Genomic DNA, 18,887 nt, shown 5'->3' with positions numbered 1-18,887 from the left:
TTGTGTGTGGGCCAGATGGGATAGTTGTTACCAGGCCACAAGTCCTCATGTTCACTCTGTGTGGAGCACAGTGTGAAAAAATATTTATATATATAATATTATTTATATTTTATGTTATATATATATATGTTTTATAGAGGCTATTTGGTTTGATGGAAAATACTGTGAATCCTCAAGTCAGATAAATCTAGGTCTGAGTTCCACTTCTGCTCATGAGCAAAGTCATCGTCGTAAATAATTACTAATGTCAAGAATCCTGCTCCTGTTGTCACAGTGCCCGGATTCCATTCCTGGCTCTTCCACTTACTAGCTGTGTGACCCCAACTGCTTTGTGCCTCATTTTACTGACAAAAAAGGTGGAGTTAACAATAGTGCTTGATTCCTAAGATTGCTGCAGGAAATGGGTCATTGTGTGCAAAGCCGTTAAAGCAATCCCTAGCGCAGAGTGAGCATTCAGTGTTTTCTTTTAATCATTACTACTGCTGTGACAACTCTGAATACAATACTACTACTAATAAAATGATTATTTACAATTATCCTTATATAATCCAAACAAAACTTCTATAAGGTAAGCAATGAACCCAGTTTGTGGATGGAGAGACCAAGACCTAAAAAAGGTGAACAACTTGTCTGAAGTGTTACAACTGGTAAAATGTGGAGGGGGCTTCAAATCCCATGCTGTCTGATTCCAGAGCGTTCTAAGCCACCATGCTGCATGACCCCGTTGGACAGGGCCTGCTAAGTTCCCCAAATTACACTTTACTCCAAGCGTCCAGGTTAAGATGTGAGGCAGAACTTCATCTTTCCCATGGAGCTTGAACAGTGATGAGCTCAAGCCTGACCCCTAGTGGATTCCTCAAGGAGAACATGGGAGGGTTCCCCTTCCTCCACATCCCAGCCAACACCTACCTTTTGACTTTTTGATGACAGCCATCCTAGCAGGTGTGAGATGATAACTGTGGAACTGATCTGAATTTCCCTGATGATTAGTGATGTTGAGTACCTTTTCATATACCTGTTGGCCGTTTGTAAGTCTTCTTCGGAAAAATGTCTATTCAAGTCTTTGCCCACTGGTACAGACATTGTGGAAAAGAGCATAGAGGTTCCTGAGAAAACAAAAAATAGAACTACCATGTGATCCAGCAATGCTACTTCTGGGTATATATCCAAAGGGAAAAAAGTCACTATCCTGAAGAGAGAGCTGTACCCCCAAGTCCACTGCAGCATAATTCACAACAGCCAAGATACAGAAACAATCTAAGTCTCCATTAATGAGTGAATGGATAAAGAAAATGTTATATGTTTAATGGAATATTATTCTGCCTTCAAAAAGAAGGAACTCTTGCCATATGTGACAATATGGATGAACTTGGAGGGCATTATGCTAAGTGAAATAAGCCACGAGAAAAACAGTGTATGACCTCACTTATGTGTGAAAGCTAAGAGAATTAGAAGGGTGGGCACCAGGGGACCTGACGTGGACCAAATGGGGAGATTAGTCAGTTGTTTTTATTTCTGAGAAAAACCTATATTTTGTTTATCACCCCCAGATGTCTCTCTGGGTCTAGGATATAATTAATAACTAGTCCCTGATGCCTGTTACAAGAACCATGATCCCTTTGTGCCTTAAGGACTAACTGCCACCACCTGGGCTCAGTCACCGTGGGTCCCGCTGCTCTCCACTGGGACAATTAAACCCATTTCAGAGACAATCCTTTCCACCAGACTAGAAAGACAAGTCAGAAACATTCTTTTTAGAGGATTGCCCATTCCTCATGAAAGATTACGATGGGCCTTTGGGGTCCACAAAGACAGTGTTTCCAGACTCCCCCCTGCCATGATCTACCCTAAGAATATATTTCAAAATACGATCTGGTGCATATATAGGTTTTTACTTATAAAGGCACTCATATCTACTTATAAAATGGACTCAAATGTTTTAGAAATAATGCATTGGAAACACATGATGCACTCTGTGATTTTCTATCCAATTCTGCAGCACTTTTAAAAACTTTAGAAAAATTGACATATAGTTGATTTATAATGTGGTGTTAATTTCTGGTGTACAGCATAGTGATTCACTTACACACATATATTCCTTTTCATATTCTTTTTCATTATACGCTATTACAGGGCATTGAATATAGCTCCCTGTGCTATACAGCACATTTTTAATTTAAACAATGCTGGCAGTGCTTCATTAAATTGATATCATGACCCACGGTTTGAAAAACACTGCTCAAAGTGTTCTCTGACTTGGTATGGATGGGTTTGAGGGTGGAGGTTTTAAGATATTTTATATATCCCAAGAGTTGTTTAGGCTTTTGATGTTGCAATAGTCTGTTTCAGGCTTATAAAAGCCTAAACACACCTTGGAATAATGCCTGTAGTTTTGGTGTAGATTTGCATTAACCGATTATTAGTAAATGATTGAAACTGCAACCAACTGCCTTTCACAAATACTAAATAAAAACAGCTGGGTGATTCCAGATGACTTGCCAAGTCCAGAATCATGACTCAGTGATGGGAAACAGCAGGCAGTGAATTCTTGGAATTCTAACCAGGTATTATTTTTTCTCATCTGATTCTGAATTTTATGTCCTCCCAAACATGTCAAATTCTAATCCTCATTACAAGAGAAACAGCAGTGGACTGGCTTCATGACATTTAGGAACTCACATATTCAAGTATCTATTTCTGAGTGAATTTTTTTTGGTGCCAGTTTAGCCATATGGCCAATAGGGTGTGAAATTATTTCAGCACAGTCACACACAAAAATCTTATTTTGATTGTAGACCCTGAAGCAAAATTTTAATTTGAACATCTATTTCCTGATTTTATCCAATATCTTTAGAAGGAATGACCTGGCCCGGGTACTCCCTCTCAGTGGGACACGGGCTTTGGGACGATACTGGGTTGAAATACAGGAAACTGCTAACATCTAGCCATGTTTTACCTACACAACAGCATTTCCGATGGTCCAATTCATCATCATCTTATCTGTTTCACCTCTGCATGGGCTGATGCTAAAATTCATTATAAAACATGATTAGAAGCAAAAAAAAAAAAAAAAATGGGCAGAAAACCTAAATAGACATTTTTCCAAAGAAGACATACAGATGGCCAATAGGCACATGAAAAAGTGCTTAATATAGCTAATTATCAGAGAAATGCAAATTAAAACTACAATGGGGTATCAACTCACACCAGTCAGAATGGCCATCATCAAGAGGTTTACAAATAATAAATGCTGGAGAGGGTCTGGAGAAAAAGGAACCCTTCTATACTGTTGGTAGGAATGTAGTTTGGTACAGCCATTATGGAAAACTGTATGGAAATTCCTTAAAAAGCTAAAAAAAGGACTTGCCATATGACCCAGCGATCTACTCCTGGGCATATATCTGGAGGAAACTCTAATTCGAAAAGATACATGCACCCCAATGTTCACAGTAGCACTACTTACAATAGCCAAGACATGGAAGCAACCTGAATGTCCACTGACAGATGATTGGATAAAAAATATCCCACACAATGGGATACTCCTCCTCCTCCACACACACACACAAACACACACACATACACACACAGTGGAATACTACTTAGCCATAAAAAATGAAATAGCCATTTTCAGCAAGATGGATGGACCTAGATATTATCATACTAAGTGAAGTAAGTCAGATGGAGAAAGACAAATATCATATGATATCACTTATTCGTGGAATCTAAAAAATGGTACAAATGAACTTATTTACGAAACAGAAACTGACTCACAGACATAGAAAACAAACTTACAGTTACCAAGGGGAAGGTGGGGAGAGGGATAAATTAGGAGTTTGAGATTAGCAGATACAAACTACTATATATAAAATAGATAAACAACAAAGTCCTACTGTATAGCACAGGGAACTATATTCAATAGCTTGTAATAGCCTATAATGAAAAAGAAAAGAATGTATATGTATAACTGAATCACCGTGTTGCACACTAGAAACTTAACATTATAAATCAACTATACTTCAATAAAATTTTTTTAAGTAAAAAAATTTAAAAATAAAACATGATTAGGGGTTTCACCATCTTTTGTCCCCTTACGTCTTGATCGCCACTCACAAATCCATCACATTTCCCTAAGGATCTGTTGTCTGTCCTGATTCTGTGGAATTAACATCTGACTCGGGGTTTTTTAGCTACAGCCAACGGTCAACTTTGACCAATGTAGGCATCAAACAAACCAATGAAGAGCCCCAGCATTTATTAGAAGGCTCTGGGTGGCTCATAGAATTCAAAAAGAGAGCTGAACAACCCAGCAACGTGAAGATAAGACCTGAAGGAGGTCCTGGACCATCTCTTTCCAGCTTCTACATAAGGTGACCAAGGAAGTTCCTCACTCCTCTTGGGGCGTATCTACTTACTCAAAAGTCACATTTCTGGGAAAGAATCAAGGTACACTTGGATGATATTCTTATCACTGCACTCATAGAGGTGTGGTGCCATATTGGAAATCCCACCAGAAACACATGAGTGGGTAAAGGGCAGCTCCCCCAGAAGAAGCAGTCACAGGACTTCCACCACACTCCATGGCCACCAGAAACGACCTAGCGGATGGCCAGTGGGAGTGAGAGAGTCATGCTCCTGAACACTGCACTCTGGACTCCCAGCTGCTAGGATTCTGAGAGATTCAGTCTACAAATATTTATTATGCTTCCTCTTTAAACCAGTGTCTTTCTCTCAATGCTGAGGACACAGCGATGAATGAGACAAAGGTCCCTGCATTTACCAGTTATAACTCATATGTCAAATTAAAGAGAATTCTGTTTTTTCACTAGAACCTCTTGTTTAGATCCAAAAGATGTATTCAAACTGTACATTTTAAATTTTTTATTGAGTTGTAATTAACATACAATACTATGTTCATTTCAGGTGTACAGCATAGTGATTCAATATTTTTATACATTATGAAATGATCACCACAATAAGACCAGTTACTATGCGTCACCATACAAAGTTGTTACAGTATTATTGACTATGTTCCCTACTTGTACGTTATGTCCCCATGACTTACTTATTTTATAGCTGGAAATTTGTACCTCTTAATCCCCTTTCGCTATTTCATTCGTTCCCCTACCACCCACTCTGCTCTGGCAATGACCAGTTTGTTCTCTGTATCTCTGTTTCTGTTTTGTTTGTTCATTTGTTTTACTTTTTAAATTCCACTTATAAATGATATCATATAGTATTTGTTTTTCTCTGACTTATTTCATGTAGCATAGCACCCTCTCGGTCCATCCATGTTGTTGCAAATGGCAAGATCTCATTTGTTTGTGTCCTCCCTCCCAATGCTAATATCTCTATATCTGTCTATTTTCTATCTGTCTATCTGTTTGTCTGTCTTTCTATTTATCTATCTGCCACTTCTTTATCTGTTCATCTATTGATGGGCACTTAGGTTGCTTTCATATCTTAGGTACTGTAACTAATACTGCAATGAACATAGGAGTGCATATCTCTTTTAGAATTAATCTTTTCATTTCATTTGAATAAATGCTCAGAAGTGGGATTGCTGGATCAACTGGTAGCTCTATTTTTATGTTTCTGAAGCACCACCGTACTGTTTTTCATAGTAGCTGCAGCAATTTACATTCCCACCAACAAAACATGAGAGTTTCTTTTTCTCTACATCCTCATCAACACTTGCTATTTCTTGTCTCTGGTAATAGCCATTCTGACAGGTGTGAGGTGATATTTCATTGTGGTTGTGATTTGCATTTCCCTGATGGTTAATGATATTGTGCACGTTGGCCATCTGTATGTCTTCTTTGGAAAAATGTCTGTTCAGGTCTTCTGCCCATTTTTGAATCAGGTTGTTTGTTTTTTGATACTGAGTTCTGTGAGCTCTTATGTCCATTTTTTTTTTTTTAGATTGCTACTTTTGTTTCTATTTTCTTTTGAAACTTTATAATTTTAAAACCTGCAAGAAGAACTCAAACATTTATTATACTGCATTTTGCAATTTAATGTTTCAGTAAGACTTACGGCATTTCCCATCCCACTAATATCTGAAATTCTATAGTTCAGTTAGGCCAGTATAAAATAAATGGTAGATGAAAAGCTGACTTGGCATGGGGGGTAGGGGGGCGGCTGTTGAATATTGTTCACATGTTATAGAAACAGATTTGAAAGCATACTTCACAGCTTTGACAACTAGTTTTCATTTGACCCTTGGAGGCAAATTGCATTTATGGAAGGGTTTTGATCTTTTCTTAGGACCTGAATCTTTACATAGTAATGGAAAAAAGCAAAACAAATAAACACTCTCCATAGGCTTATCCCAAAAATGTCTCCTAACAAACTCGCAAAGAGCAAACAGAAAAGGAAGTATCTGAACAGCTAAGGACCTGAAAATTCATCAAGGACTGTTGCTTTGTATTTGAAAATACCTATTTTCCCTATGAGGGGTGTCAATAAAAATAATAAACAATCAGTAACAGGAATAGAAAAGAGTTTTATTTAAGACAGACTAAGAACTATAACCTGGGAGACACGGATTCCAGAAACACTTGAATTGTGTTCTCCTAGACTACAAATGGGAGAAGCCTATATAGGCCAAAGCCACAAAATTATGTAAGTTTGTCGAGAATTAGGACTGGAGCTGGCAAGAAGTAAGGGTGCTTGTTACGCAAGGCTTGGTTAGGGTCCACAATGGTTGCAGAGTAACCAGGGAAGACCTCGAGACCATCAGGTTACAGCTGCCAGCTGCTGGCAGGTATTGTTTTGCGAATGATGGGTGGTATCCTCGAGTGTGAAAAGTCAAGTTCTCAGTGATGGAGGAATGTCTCAGAAACCACATCCACAAGGACCACCTGGCTCTATTTGGATGCCTGAACCATAGTCACTCCATTTTGATTTTGAAATGTGTTCTTTTCTTTGACACCTAAAGCAGATGTACAGTGCAGCTTGGGTCAGCCATAAAACAGACTGTTCACTCTAACACATCATCTCATCAACACCTATGATCCTGCCTCAGGTCCCACCTCAGTTGTCACTCACTTTTTTGTTTTTTAAAACGTGACTTAAAAAAAAAAATTGAAGTCTGGTCAGTTTACAATGTGGTATCAATTTCTGGTGGACGGCATAATGTTTCAGTCATCCATATACACATTCCTTTTCACATTCTTTTTCATTATAGGTTACTACAAGATATTGAATATTATTCCCTGTGCTAGACAGTAGAAACTTGTTGTTTATCTATTTTATATATAGTAGTGTGTCTGCAAATCTTGAACTCCCCAAAAATGACTTATGGTAATGCATTTTAACAGACTTTCTTTTTTGAGGGCAGTTTTAGGTTCATAGCAAAATTGAGCAGAAGATAGACAGATTCCCTGACACATGCACAGCCTTCCCCATGATCGACATCCCCCAACATTTGTTATGATTTCTGAACCTACATGGACACATCATTATCACCTAAAATTCATACATTTTTTTTAAGGGGCTAATTTTACACAATCAGCAAGTAAAAGCGCTGAGACTAGCGTGTAGGTTTCCAAATCAAAACCTCATAGTCTGTCATCAAAACCCCAACTTATTTACAGTCAGATCACCTTCAACTCATACCTCAGAAAAACAAAGCCTTTTTTGTGAGGGTCCTACCTCCTTGTCCAACAAAAACCGTAGATTCTTTCCCACGAGAATGATTAAACCTCTTCATCCCCTCCCCCAGTTAATCTCACCATCAGTCACAGTATTTCCAAATCTTATCCTTGTTATAATTCTGGGTCAGTGAACACCATGTTTTCCCAAACGCATCCCCATCATCAGTACATTCCCAGTATATCAGGTGTCTGTACCAGAAGGGAAACACACATTTTGCAAAGTCTATAGAAAAGGGAAAAGCAATCAAAATAAGAACTCTTTCTATTTGGTACCTCCTCTTTGTCAAACACACACACACACACACACACACCCCACTCCGTCTGCTCTGCTCTAGTCCAGCAAAAGCATATGAAATAGTATTGGTGAGGGATTGAGGTTCTGATGAAAGGTTGCCTTTCATGATAATGTGGTTGGAGCTCTCATAATGTGGTTTTCGTACTGTCAGAGAACTGTGCATACTTTATTTTCACAATTTAATAGACTTTGGATTCCCTTTTCAGAACCCTCTTGCAATCTCACAGACCCTCAGTCCCCAAGACCTTGTGTTCAGAGGCAAGACACTCACCTTCTTCAGAACAATATTTCCAGTATCCTTGATACGTTTCATTCAAGGAGCACCACTTGTGTTTTGACTTGAACTTGACACAGTCATAGAAGATTCCATCTCTGTGGTGGAATGGAAAGAAACACTTGCCATCTAGAGAGAACAAAAATTCTTCGTCCCTCTCTGGGGGAGTTAGTTGAGATGTTACAAAGCTACTTTGCTGCTACAGGTGTTTGCACTCTGAAATCAAAGCCAGGACCTAGTTCTATTGAACTCTATTGAGTCACACAATAGCAGGGCTGTTGGACCTCTACTGATAAAATTGTTTTGTTTTATACTAGTATTTCTGTCCCACCTTTTCCCATGGTATAAACAGTCTTGAAATTTTGCTTAGCAGTTGGCCCCAGTTCTAGAAATCTATTCTAAGCTTAGAAACATAAATGCGGGCATCTATTAAATGATTTCTGCCTTCCCCTATCTCTTTTCTTCATCCCCTCCCACCATCATGGGCATTTACACACATACACACACACACAAACACACACACACAAACACACAATGTATATAGCCTGATTTGTATCTTTTCACATTGACAGAAATTATTTATATATTATACACACACACACAAACACACAATGTATATAGCCTGATTTGTATCTTTTCACATTGACAGAAATTATTTATATATTATACACACACACACAGGCACACACACAGATTTTTGCTCCCTCCTGAAATGAATCATACTTTATCTCCATAACTTGACTTTCTAACTTAACACATCATAGAAATCCTTTAACATTTATCCTTTTAACTTCTGTAGCTCTTACCTCTTTCCACTGTTAACTCATAATTTATGATATGGATGGTGCCCCAATTTACTCAATATATTCCGAATTCAGATTTTTTTCCCTCTATAAATAAGACGCAGCAAGCATTCCATGTACGTAAAGCCTTATGCATCAAAGCATTTGTTTCTATAGCGTAGACTCTCCAAAGTAAGGTTTTTAGGTTAAAGTGCATTGAATTTTTAACATCTATGGATATTGGTCTCTCAAAGGATAATAGTAATTCATGCTTCCCACCAGTGCCCTCTTTTACCTGAATTTCCACCGGCATGAAGCATTTCTATACCCTTTTAAAAGGCTGACTTCTCTAGCAGATGATTTCTGTCATGCTTTAAAAGACCTGGTTCTCAAGACACACCTATATTTTCCTCCACTTTCTTCTTACGTTAAATGATTTTGTTTCTTTTACATTTGAAATTTGATTCAATAGAAATTTATTTTGGTACATAATACAAGATGAGAGTGCGACTTTGTTGTCTTCCAAGTAGACATTCAATAAGACAAATTGACAGTAAAATAAACCGCTTGTACCTCTAAACATGCACACATTTGAAACCATGTATTAGATTCGAATCCATCCTGGGATCCAGTCTATATTTCCTATCAAGTGTTTTGAAATTACTGGAGACGTGGGGTAGATGGGGGTCAAATGAACAGGGTCTGGGGGCAGCAAGCAACAAAAAGAGTATTTCTTCTTTTTTCTTCTTTTCTTCTTTGATTCTTTCTAGGCTGACACCATGCTACTTATATTGCTATATTTGTGGTTTGTTTAAATATCTGATAATACAAGTTGTTTCTTCACCCCGGCACTATTTTTGCTCATAATATTCCTCATCACTATTGGGCGTTTTTTCTATATGAGTTTTTCTATATGAATTTTAAAATCAGGTATTCTCTATTAGATCGGCAGAAATTAAAGACTAGAAACATACAGTGCCAGTGAAAGTTCAGAGTGATTTCTCTTTCTCATTTTTCTTTCTCTGTTTACAAGATACTTATGTTACATTTTATGAGAAAAGAAAAAAGATTTTTTTTAACCAGAAAAAAACCCCCCACAGATCTCTCTATTTTTACAAAATTAAAAGAAAGTATGTTTTAATAGTGAAAGTTTTCTGATCAACTTACCTTTGACTTCTGGAAGGTGAGTGATAGTTTCTGAAAAATAAAATTTGAAGCTGACATTTATTTCACTATTCTCATGTCTTCCAACCAAGACCAGGGCATGAGCCTTTTTAAAAAAAAACAACTTGTTTTATATTCTTCAACAGGACTTTATTATTCACTTTATAGAAGTCCTGCATACTTCCTGCTGATTTAACTCCGAAGCATTTTTTTTGGCGTTGATGTAAAATAGAATGATTTCCTTTTCTATAAATGTCTAGTTGGTTCTTACCAGTACAGAGAAAAACTGCTGACTCTTGTATGTCTAGCTTAGATCCAGCCTTATAGCCAGATTCTCTTACTGAAACGAAAACGAGTTTTCCTAGGGATTTCAAGTATACAATCATAAAATAATTTTTTCCTTATATATTATTTCCTTTTGGAAATATCACATATGTTAGAACCATCCCCTCCCAATAATGGTAATTAGTACTGGTTACAATAGAAACCTCTGTGCTTTCCTGGTTTTAGTTGGAATGACATGCAGGTTAAGAATGCTCATTTTGGCATGATTAATAACAGTAAAAACAAAGCAAAACAAAAAAAAAACAGATAAATTGAAAAATATCAATCACTAAGGAAATTTAAAAATAAAATATAGCTTTTTAATATGAGGAATTAACAAAGATGAGCACATGAATAGATATGGAAACATTTGCACTTCATCTCTAGGTGACAAAAGAAATTTTCCATTTCATTATGTTCTAGAAGGCTCTATTTTTGCAAAAATAAAATCACATTATGATTTCTTTCTTCTTTTCCTTAACTTTTCTTTAAACATGGAATGTACTTATCTTATATACAAGGACATAAAATTGTGGTTTCATGAAAAATATGATTTCTTACCAGGAAAAAAAGCATGATATTCAATGGCTTTACATTTTATTGCAAAATTTAAAAACAGTTTTGATCAACTCACCAACAGTTGGTGGAAATTCATCTGAAAGACACAATTTTAAGCAAATATTTATTTCACTAGATTAAGCTTTAAAATGAAATAAAATACTTTACCAAATTCTATTTGAGTAAGAACAATAACATTTTGAAGGCGATGCATCAAAATTGTACTTTTTGTTTATTTAATGACTGTTTACTTATTTGCTCGTGTTTTTTGTTTTGCTTTTCTCATCCCACAAGGTTATGTTTCAGCTGAATCCTTCTGGCTGCCAAGGTGGCTGGAAATTAAAACTTTTTCCTGAGTCATATTAATATTCATATTAATAAATATCCATGATGGACGAGAGCAGTGGTTCACAAACTTTGCTACATATTAGAATTACCAGCTGAGATTTAAAAAAATCCTGATAATGTCTTCTCCTGGGTATGTTCCCAAGAAAACTAAAATCAGTAAGTCAAACAGGTATTTGCACACTCATGTTCACAGCAGCATTATTCACAATAGCCAAAAGGTGGAAACAACCCAAATATCCACTGATGAATAATTGGATAAACAAAATATGGTATATACCTATGATGGAATGTTCAGCCTTAAAAAAGAAAGCAAAATTAACACAACGCAAAAGTAATACAATATCACCTGTGCGATAAAATTCCACTGCAAGTCTCACTCAAACATTTCTAGTGAGCAAACTGAGAAATGTCTCTAGAAATTTTTTCTGCCACTCACAGAGGGGAGGGCATTAGCAATTCTTTGGAGGACATGGGAATGTTTCCCTGACACAAAGAATTTTAAACGTTTTTAAAAGAAAACCTGACCGAATCATAATATTAGGAATTACGGAATGTTTGTGGCGGGAATGTAAAATGATGCAGCCGCTGTGGAAAACAGTATAGAAGTTGCTCCAAATATTAAAAATAGAATTACCATAGGATCCAGCAACTCTACTTGCGGGCATTTATCTGAAAGAATTGAAACCAAGATCTTGAAGACATAGCTGCACTCCCGTGTTCACTGCAGCATTGATCACAATCGCCAAGACATGGAAACAGCCTAAATGTCATTGGATGGATGAATGGATGAAGAAAACTCAGAGCAAGACCCTGAGGCTCAGAGCCTTGCGGGAGGTCACAGATGGAGCCAGGAGACACCTCTACCTGGAGGGAGGTGGGACGCGTTGGGGAAGGAGAGAGGGGAACAGATGGCATTTAGAATATATTAGTGCAGAAGAAGACACGTGGTGATCAAGTAACACGACTCTGGCCAATAAAATTTCCTAATGTACATTCCCGTCCTTATGTTTTTATTTGTCGAATCTACTTCTTTGTTTTAAGAAGGCTGTCAGTGGATCGTGTCTCTTGAATGGAAATACCTCAAAAACACGAGTGTGTTTTTCTTTCTGAGGGTCCATGAAATAAGGATGGCCTTTACCCTCCATGGCATCTCAGCTTTGATCACATATGGCAGGAGATGTACAAAGACTCGGTTTTTAAATGTCCAACCCCAGCCGCTGTCACACTGCTCCTCACCTCCAAGTTGGAGACCAGCCACGTTGTGAAGCCAGCAGACCCAAACCAACAGAAGCACCATGGGCAGCACCATCCTCCTTCCTCCAGGGACTGCTGGTCCACCAGCTCATCCTCAGGATTTTATAGCCACAACCACTGTCTCCTCCTGTCTCCTCCTCTCTCCTCCTGTCTCCTCCTCTCTCCTCCTTCTCCCTAGTTCCTTCTCCTCCCTCTCCTGTTCTTCCATTGGCCCCAGTCACCTCCTTAGTCCCTCCCCTTCCTACTTCTAATGCCCCCTTCCCCCACCACCTTTTCATCCTCCTCCTTGTCTTTATCCTTTTTCTCTCTCTCTCTGCCCCAAAGCTAGACCACCCCCCTTGCATAGGATGAAATACATAAAAGGAAATAATTAACTGGCAATCAAGAAGACAAGGATTAGAGCCATGATGAGAAATTCCTGGTGGTTTCTATGACAACAATCCTCAAGAATCACAGGAACAGTCAGAGATTCAACCATGTCTTGGACCTTATGGATCTTTGAAAGCCCAGGGCCGAACAATCCCCTGGAGGGTTCCAGGGGGCTGCCTGGAGAAGCCGGTTTGCTTCCCCCACCCAAGCATCTCTGCGTAAGCTCTGGGAACGATCAGTGTGGACCAGTGTTCTCTGGTGGCCCTTGGTGATTTACCTAATGAGCTGCAGGTGACTGTGCAGGTCTGGGAACAAGCAATGCACCATTTATGGTCACTCAGATTTTGCAACTCTGAAAAGGAAATGAACTATGAATTCTGAGACACACCCTCCTGTATTTTTTTCCTCCTGTCTTCTTAATTAATATTCTTAAAAGTTGAAAGCATGTCTACCATTTTGTCTCTGTTATTTTTATCAGTAAGATGAAAATTTCCTTTGAGGACAAAAATGGCAGAAGGAAGTCCTGACCCCAAATGACAACCATCAAAGTATCAACAGCTATCAGATCAGAGTGGGCTGCCCACTAAATATGCCACAAAGGAACATTGATTGTTTTGAATGGAAGTTGCTTGAGAAACAACTGATGTAAGAAAGAAACTCTTACCCTCCTCTGTCCCCCCGAAAGCAGGAAATTAAACCTCTCTTGTGAAATGTGCACCCTCTGCATCTGGAGGTGGAAGGACACCCTTATGATCAAAGGTGGTGAATTCAGAGCCAAGAAGCCTGCATAAAATAAACCTTGTTACTTCTTTAATTTACTGTCCCCAGCCCAAACTCTGTTTAGATTCTCCACAAATCCAGCACCCAAAACCTAGGTTTCTTTGTCCCGTCAATTCCTCACAAATCAATTGTTCCTTTACTTAAAAGATATAAAAGCTGCCTACTTTGGCTACTCCTTAGGTCCCGTTTCTATGAGACCCCCATGAGCACAATGAAAATCTGTCTCTTTTTCTTCCATTTGTCCTGTGTTGATGAGTCCAGCTGCAAGAACTCAAGAGGAACAGAGAAGGAAACAGTCCCCTCCCTGACACCCCAACTGCATGACTTCTGCTGCTCCTCCATAATAGGCATTTTTTCAGGGGGGTGGAGAAGAGGTAATTAGGATATTTATTTATTTATTTAATGAAGGTACTGGGGGTTGAACCCAGGACCTCATGCACGCTAAGCATGTGCTCTACCACTGAGCTACACCCTCCCCCGCTTAATAACTGATTTTTCTTCGTATGAAAGTGATGGTCTTCACAATAGCACTGATTATTGTTGCATTTTGCTTTTGTATTAACTCATGAGACGTATAGTCTCAGTGACATCATTTCTATGTTTAAAATACACGGGCAGTTTCACTTGCCAGGCAAGTCTAGAATGCACACTCATATTTAAGAGTATTAATATATTAAAAGTGAATTTAACAACATGCCTTGCTGGCAGTGCTGATGTCATGCATAGTAAAATGTATTTTATACACATGGAAAGTGAAACAGCCTAGGTGATCACAAAGATCATTGATCAAACCAGCGTTTGCAGATTCCAGGAAAGATACTGAACGAGGCCGTAGACTGGCCAAATGCCAAGAGTGGCGAGAAAAGAGAGAAATACATATATGTATACATACATATCTATATATTTGAAATATACATATTTTTGAAAAAATAGATATTTTAAAGTCAGGAGACAGAGGGGAGATGGATCCAAAGCCAGAAATAGAGAAAGAGACAGAAAGAGGAGGGAAAAGGAGACGCGGGCAGAGAGAGAAAGGGGGAGAGCAGAAGAAAGACGGTGCAGCCGAGACTGACAAAGAGAGTGACTTACTAAGGTTCAGAGGAAGAAGTAAAGGCAGAGCCAGAGACGGAGGTCGAGCAGACGGTGGACAGGGGGCTGCCATGTGAGAAAACGGGAACCTCAAAGCCTCTTATTCTGAAAACACCCAAGCCTGTGAAATGAGAACAGGGCGCCAAATTGACAATAAAATGAGACCCCAGATGCGCATGCTTCAAGTCCCGCTCTTCCTATCAATGTGGCAGGTTCCTAAGCCCATCTGTGCCTCAGTTTCCACATCTGTAAAACCCAGAAGTCCTATTGGGGAATCAACTGTATTATTTGGTAGGTCTCTGTGGTGTCAGTCCTGAAAGCTAGCAAGAGAGTGGGGTTTTGTTTTTTTTTTTTGACTTCTTCCAAAAGTTCCAGAATGGGAAAATATAATTTAAAAATCAGGAACGATCAAATAATGTGTTTCAGAGAGCTAGTTTCGATTCTCCTACGCTTCCCTTCACATGAGAAAATTCTTAGTCTCTTAGTCTTTCATTATTCAGCTGAAATCTGTCCACTTCTTTGTAGCTGAATATCCAGGAGCACTTTCTCCTCTGTTCATTAACATTCCTGTCCCTGTCCCCAGCCCCCGCAAGACCCCATTACTACACACATGATCGAATTTTATGGGCCTCACGAATATGCATGAGGTCATTGCGGGACATCATTAACCATGAGGCTATCCCACCCAAATTGCCCTTGGTTGTAACCACTTACAGAAAACTCTCCTTCTGGGAGCTGCAGTCTCATCCTACAGGCAGGCTGGGGACAAAACAGTCTGGCCAGTCCCCCGGAAATCCAGAGATCTGGGGAACAGAACCTTAAAGAGGGGCTCGTGGAGACAGCTAGGGCCAAGAAGGACTCTCTCAAAGGTACACCTCAACCTGGAAATCTGGGAGGGTGTGAGAAGCGGGACCTGGGGGCCCCAAAGCACAGAAGGAGGGACGTGCCGTCCAGTGGAGGAAGCTAGGCATGAGCCATCTCTATCGTGGTGGCCACGCTGGGAAAAAGTAAGAAGAAACAGATGCGATTTATTTTAATAATATGTTTTGCTGAACTATGATATTCAAAATACTGTCTTAACATATCATCAGCAGAAGCAAATATTCATGAGATACTTGACATTTTTTTCATCTTCAGAGTCTAGTGTTTTATACTTGTGACATATGGCAATTAGAACTTGTTACATTTCAAGTGCTCCAGAGGCACGAGTGGCTGACGGCCACCACGCTGGACGGCGCAGCTCTAGAGCTCTGGAAACGAAAAGCCTGAGAAAGTGGGGAGGGGGTCTTGGGGGCAGCTTCCTTCCTCTGTTAAGAAACTCGAAGGAGTGGGTGAAGCCAGATTATATGAGTAAATGTATTGCTCAGGAAGGCTGCCTGTATCCCAACTTGGGGGAAAAGCAATGGAAGAGAAGGAAAGTAGCCTGGACAAACTGCCTGTTAAGTTTCTGGCAGTGCACTAACGTCTCCATGGGTCCATGAGTCTTTGTAGCACCCCTCTAAGGTAAGGCGCACTCTTCCTGTCTGATGAAGGAGAAAGCTGAGATTCAAAGAGATCGTCCTGAGGTCCTGTTGCTTCTTCCTCCCGGAATAGACGAGGGGTGTGTGTGTTTGTGAGGAGGTCTTCTTTTAAAAAATATATTTTATTGAAGTCTAGTCAGTTTACAATGCTGTGTCAGTTTACAATGCTTTGTCAGTTTCTGGAGTACAGCGCAATGCTTCAGTCATACAGGAACATACATATATTCATTTCGATATTCTTTTTCACCATAAGTTACTACAAGATATTGAATAAGGTTCCCTGTTTATCTTGCTGTTTATCTTGCTTTTTATCTCTTTTATGTATATTAGTTATGTGAGAGGTTTTGTTTCAGACATGGAGCTATCTGCTGGGGAGGAGCAGAAGGACTCAGTATTTTGAAGACACTCTACTCCAGTGAACTTAAGCCCATGAGCTTCTGTAATTCTCATGATAGCTTCCACGGCTGGATTGTGACTTCCACTTAACAGATGAGAACGTTGAAAACTGGAGGTCAGAGAGGTAAAACGGCCTTCCCAAGGCCACCCAGTAGATAAATAGAAGAGGTGGGCTTTGAACCCTGGTTGGCTGGATGTCACTCTTCTCTCTCTGCTCCACTGTGACACCAGTCCTCTTGCCTGGAACGCTCTTCCCGGCGACTTTGTGTAGCTCAAACCTCAGCTGCTCAGAGAAGACCTCCCTGACAGCCTAACACAGACACCCGTCAGGCACCATCTACCAAATCACCCTGTTTATTGTCTTCATGGCACTTACCGCATTCTGAATTGGTTTTGATAATTTTTTATGGCAGTAAAATATGCATAACCTAAAACTGACCATCTTATGTATTTTAAAAATTTTTTAGAAGTCCAACGAGCTATCCATTGTGTGACGGAGCCACCTTAAAATGTTTAAATTTTATTTTATTATTTTTGAAATATTTTATTTTTTATTGAAGTATAGTTGATTTATAGTGTTAGTTTCAGGTGTACAGCAAAGTGATGCAGTTATATATAGACATACTCTTTTTCATTTTAGGTTATTACAAGATACTGAATGTAGTTTCCTGTGCTAGACAGTAGGACCTTGCTGTTGATTTTATATATAGCAGTTTGTACGTGCAGATCCCGAACTCCTTATTTATCCCTCCCCCACCCTTCCCCTTTGATAGCCATACACTTGTTTTCTATGTCTATGAGTCTCTTTCTGTTTTGTAAGTAAGTTCATTTGTATCTTTTTTTTTTAGATTCCACATATAAATGATATCATATGGTATTTGTCTTTCTCTGTCTGACTTACTTTACTATGATCATCTCTATAGGTCCAACCATGTTGCTCCAAATGGCATTATTGCACTCTAGAAGTTTGATATAATGATTAAGAGAACAGGCTCTTTATGTCACTTAGTTTGAGTTATGGGTCTCCCTTTATAGGTTATTACCTTACCTTTCCATGCCTATTTTTCTATAACACAGGCTAATAATAGTTCCTGCCTCACAGGGTTTTGTGACAATTAAATGCTAATTGGAGGGAGGGTATAGCTCAGTGGTAGAGTGCATGCTTAGCATGCACAGGGTCCTGGGTTCAGTCCCCAGTACCTCCATTAGGAAAGAAAGAAAGGAGGAAGGAAGGAAGGAAGAAAGGAAGGAAGGAAGAAGCTTAAAAATGCTAATTAAATGAAGTGCTCAAAGTTATACCTTGCACACAGCAAATGCTCTGTAAATGTTAACCATGACTGAGCACCCACCATGGACCAAGAATTCTGCGAGGATGGTCTCTTTGAATTCTTACAACAACCCTATGGGATCGATTTCAGTAGTCCCATATACAGATGAGGACATTGAAAGTCAGTCACATTCCATAACACATTCAAGGTCACCTGGAGGAGTCTGACCATCCTCTGCCAAAGCCATAACCAAGAATATACTTAACGGTTGTGACCGTGGAAAGTCTGGGTGGTGAAATGGCTAGTCTGAAGCTACACAGCCAGCTTGAGAAGGAGGTCTGGGGTTTGAAACAATCTTTTCTGGACATCTGCCAGGATGACTGACCCTGACGGAGGCAGTGATGATGAAAATGATGACAACTGATACTCATTAAGTGCATTTTATGGGCCAGGTGGTGTTCTAAGCCCTTTGTGTCTATATTTGTTTCCTGAGGCTGCTGTAATAAATTACCTGGCTGAAAACAGCACAAATTTATGCTCTTATACTCTGTAGGTCAGAAGACTCACTGGGCAAAAATCAAGGTGTTGGCAGGGCTGTGTGCCTTCTGGTGGTTCTAGGGGAGAACCCATCTCCCAGCTTTTCCAGATTCTAGAGACCACTGGCATTCCTTGGCTCGTGGCCCCTTCCTTGCATCATTCTAACCTCTGCTTCCAGTGTTACATCTGATTTTCTGACCCTCCCTTTGCTTCTTACAAGGACTCTTGTAATTACATTGAGCCCACTCAGATAATCCAGGGTAATCCCCCCATC

The 18,887-nt window shown here is 39.4% G+C and overlaps 2 protein-coding genes across 2 annotated transcripts in view; one reads left to right on the top strand and one right to left on the bottom strand.

Moving 5' to 3' along the window:
- ELSPBP1 (epididymal sperm binding protein 1) overlaps window positions 1–18,887 on the top strand; it is a 43,876-nt gene that overhangs the window by 9,272 nt on the left and 15,717 nt on the right. The window lies entirely within an intron of this gene.
- LOC102520995 (binder of sperm protein homolog 1) lies at window positions 7,704–17,189 on the bottom strand. Its single transcript, XM_032487394.1, has 4 exons — window positions 17,185–17,189; window positions 10,174–10,250; window positions 8,222–8,353; window positions 7,704–7,878 (listed from the first exon to the last, which is right to left on the bottom strand). Exons 1-4 carry the CDS (start codon window positions 17,187–17,189, stop codon window positions 7,736–7,738), a joined length of 357 nt encoding a protein of 118 aa, XP_032343285.1. The 3' UTR covers window positions 7,704–7,735.

This window comes from Camelus ferus, chromosome 9 (genome assembly GCF_009834535.1).
Source record: "Camelus ferus isolate YT-003-E chromosome 9, BCGSAC_Cfer_1.0, whole genome shotgun sequence".
Taxonomy (NCBI): Eukaryota; Metazoa; Chordata; class Mammalia; order Artiodactyla; family Camelidae; genus Camelus; species Camelus ferus.
This window is presented reverse-complemented; position numbering and strand designations above follow the sequence as displayed.

Excerpts from the sequence above, each read along its gene's own strand:
- LOC102520995 (XM_032487394.1), bottom strand. Across the intron at positions 8,354-10,173 it reads TCACCTTCCAGAAGTCAAAG|ATGGCAAGTGTTTCTTTCCA; the intron begins GTAAGTTGATCA and ends TGTTCTCTCTAG. Across the intron at positions 7,879-8,221 it reads GAAATATTGTTCTGAAGAAG|ACTTTGCAAAATGTGTGTTT; the intron begins GTGAGTGTCTTG and ends CCTTTTCTATAG.